Genomic DNA, 2,279 nt, shown 5'->3' with positions numbered 1-2,279 from the left:
GTTCTTGTACCTATAAGTAGAAGCCTTGACACCCGTTTATCGGTGCGCCGGATAGAGGGCCTTGGGTTAATATAAATGAACTGCAATCCCATTTGCAGCATCAGACTGTGTTCAAACTAAATTGGAGGAACACAAAATAGTGATCATTCTTAAGTCTGAATTTCGAAATATACCAACAAACATTTTATTTTAGCATTTAAAGAAGCACTTTACCGAAATTGAGAGACATTAAAATGGTGATAACGACTCACTGGATCGTATTTGAATGAAACATGCTGCGTAAACAAAAATGGAGCATTTAATGCTTTGAAAATTGAACGGGAACTGAAGTAATTGTTTTATCATGTATCGACAGAAGCTAAGTTTCAAGTCGACCGAAATATAATCACGTTGGGGAGCTTTTTTGGCTGGGGTCTGTGGTCCTTCGGCATGGAGGGCCCCAGTTTGCAGGTCGTGCCCCCCCCCCCCGTTAAAAAATCCTGTGTGCGCGCCTGTTGAGAGATATGCACCATGTATGCTCCTTGGAAGCGCCCCTATCCTCACTGAAGGTCGCCCCCATCACCAAGTGCACCCCCATCTCAAAAGCAAAAGTTACACCCCTGATTGGAAATATCCCTTCCGTCCCAACTTACCCCCCCCCCCCCCTGGCACCAACTTACCCCGGTCTCCCCCACTTCACCTCTACCACTCAGCGCCCCAGGGGGCGGTTCTGGTCAACACAGGTGGCCAGGCTGTGGGGCGCCGCCGACCGCCTGGCGGAGGCTGCCACGTAGCCGTGCTCCCCGGTGCGCGCGGAGCGGCACGGCCGTCCAGCGGGCCAGCGAGCGCGCCCCCGCACGTTGGTGCTGGTGCGACGGGCAGTGCTGGTCGGCTGGACCGGAATCTGGGTGGCGTTCCGCCGGCAGCCCTGCGCACCCCCAAACTGGTGCAGAGCGGACTGGCGGCCAGCAGTGGGCAGCTGGCCCCACCTCTGCTGGAAGGCAGCGGCAGCCCTCTCCCAGGTGTCGTCCTGGACGACTGCCTCGCACATGAAGGCTGCCCACTCCTGGATGAACGCCATGGTTTGGCGCGTCCGGTCATCTGAGCGTCGCTGCTCAGCTCCACTGACAGCCGCCGCCGCAGCGGCGGGGTCCTCGAAGTCCATTGCGTCGTCGTCGTACTCCTCGGGACTCGGCGACGGCTGGGGCTGCGCGACTCCCGGGGCGCTGGCGGGCGTGGGGCCAGGAGGTGACGAGGTGGACGGCTCGGCGACCAGAGGGTCGAACCAGTTGCCTGGCAGCTGCTGGCTGGTCCCCATGGCGATGTCCATCAAGGCCCTCCGCGTCTCCTTTGTCGCCGTCGCCTCCGGCACAGCGCCAGTCTGCTGCCGCACGGCTCGGAGGTGTTTGCAGCCGCCAGTCCGCCGGTTCATCCTGCAGGTGCAGGCGCCGACGTTCAGGTCCACCAGGTAGGTGATGCCGACCGACGTCAGCGACTTCACCTGATAGGTGAACTCCGTCACCTGTGGGAGGGGCAACACATAAAATCCTGTAAAATTCGTATGTACAGTCTGTCTTAAAAGTACCGCGCAAAGTGACGGTGGATCCATCAAGCCTTACTGAAGAAAGGCCTGCTTTACTTTGAAAGTCACCGAACCAATTGACCTGGGGAATGGACGAGAATATCAATTGTTTTGATGACTCAAATTGAGCAGGCCCTTCCTCGGTCAGGCTTGATGGATCCACCGTTGCTTTTTCGCGGACTTTTAAGACAGACTGTACAACATAAACTGACGGACGGTTACTTGTACGAAAATCCGAACCTGTTCATTCGCCCCAGTACTGTCAGCTTGGCCTTTTAAAACAGACCCCCAAAGGGAAAAAAGAAGAAACAAGAAAAAACGCGAAACGAGTCACGAGATGTGGCACACAGCGCCAACACCACGCGGCCCTACAGTGGCACAGCGGTACAGTGACAGACTCTTGTGTGTGAATGCACAGCCATGTGGTTTATTGGTGCTTAGGGGTGCGCCGATTGCATTGGTCACTTTGCACAGCCATGTGGCAGTACGGGTGGGACCAGCATTGGAAAACGAGCTGTCTTATGTGACCTTAATCAGTTCTCGTGTCATGCAAAATACCTGCGTCACAGTGCCCGTTTCTTGGCTGGTGCCGCCCGCTGCCGGCCGTTGGCCACGTCGCACGCCCTCCTGGCGTAGTGCTTGCTGAGCTGGACCGTGACGAAATCAAACAGCTGCAGCAGGTTGAACGCCCGAGTCCTGGAAAAACAGCGAAGCGAAT

General features: G+C 56.3%; 1 protein-coding gene across 1 annotated transcript; it reads right to left on the bottom strand.

Moving 5' to 3' along the window:
• Window positions 1-654: 654 nt before the first annotated feature.
• LOC122372797 lies at window positions 655-2,254 on the bottom strand. The gene is made up of 2 exons (XM_043350387.1): window positions 2,120-2,254; window positions 655-1,501 (listed from the first exon to the last, which is right to left on the bottom strand). Exon 2 carries the CDS (start codon window positions 1,409-1,411, stop codon window positions 689-691), a length of 723 nt encoding a protein of 240 aa, XP_043206322.1. The 5' UTR covers window positions 1,412-1,501; window positions 2,120-2,254; the 3' UTR covers window positions 655-688.
• Between the last annotated feature and the right edge of the window lie 25 nt (window positions 2,255-2,279).

The sequence above is a fragment of the Amphibalanus amphitrite genome, unplaced genomic scaffold (assembly GCF_019059575.1).
Source record: "Amphibalanus amphitrite isolate SeventyFive unplaced genomic scaffold, NRLGWU_Aamphi_draft 001402F_arrow, whole genome shotgun sequence".
Taxonomy (NCBI): Eukaryota; Metazoa; Arthropoda; class Thecostraca; order Balanomorpha; family Balanidae; genus Amphibalanus; species Amphibalanus amphitrite.
The sequence above is the reverse complement of the archived record's forward strand: the minus strand, read 5'-3'. Positions and strand labels throughout refer to the sequence as shown.

Bases quoted from the DNA above. Each gene is read 5' to 3' on its own strand.
- LOC122372797 (XM_043350387.1), bottom strand. From the start codon at position 1,411: ATGAACCGGCGGACTGGCGGCTGCAAACACCTCCGAGCCGTGCGGCAG.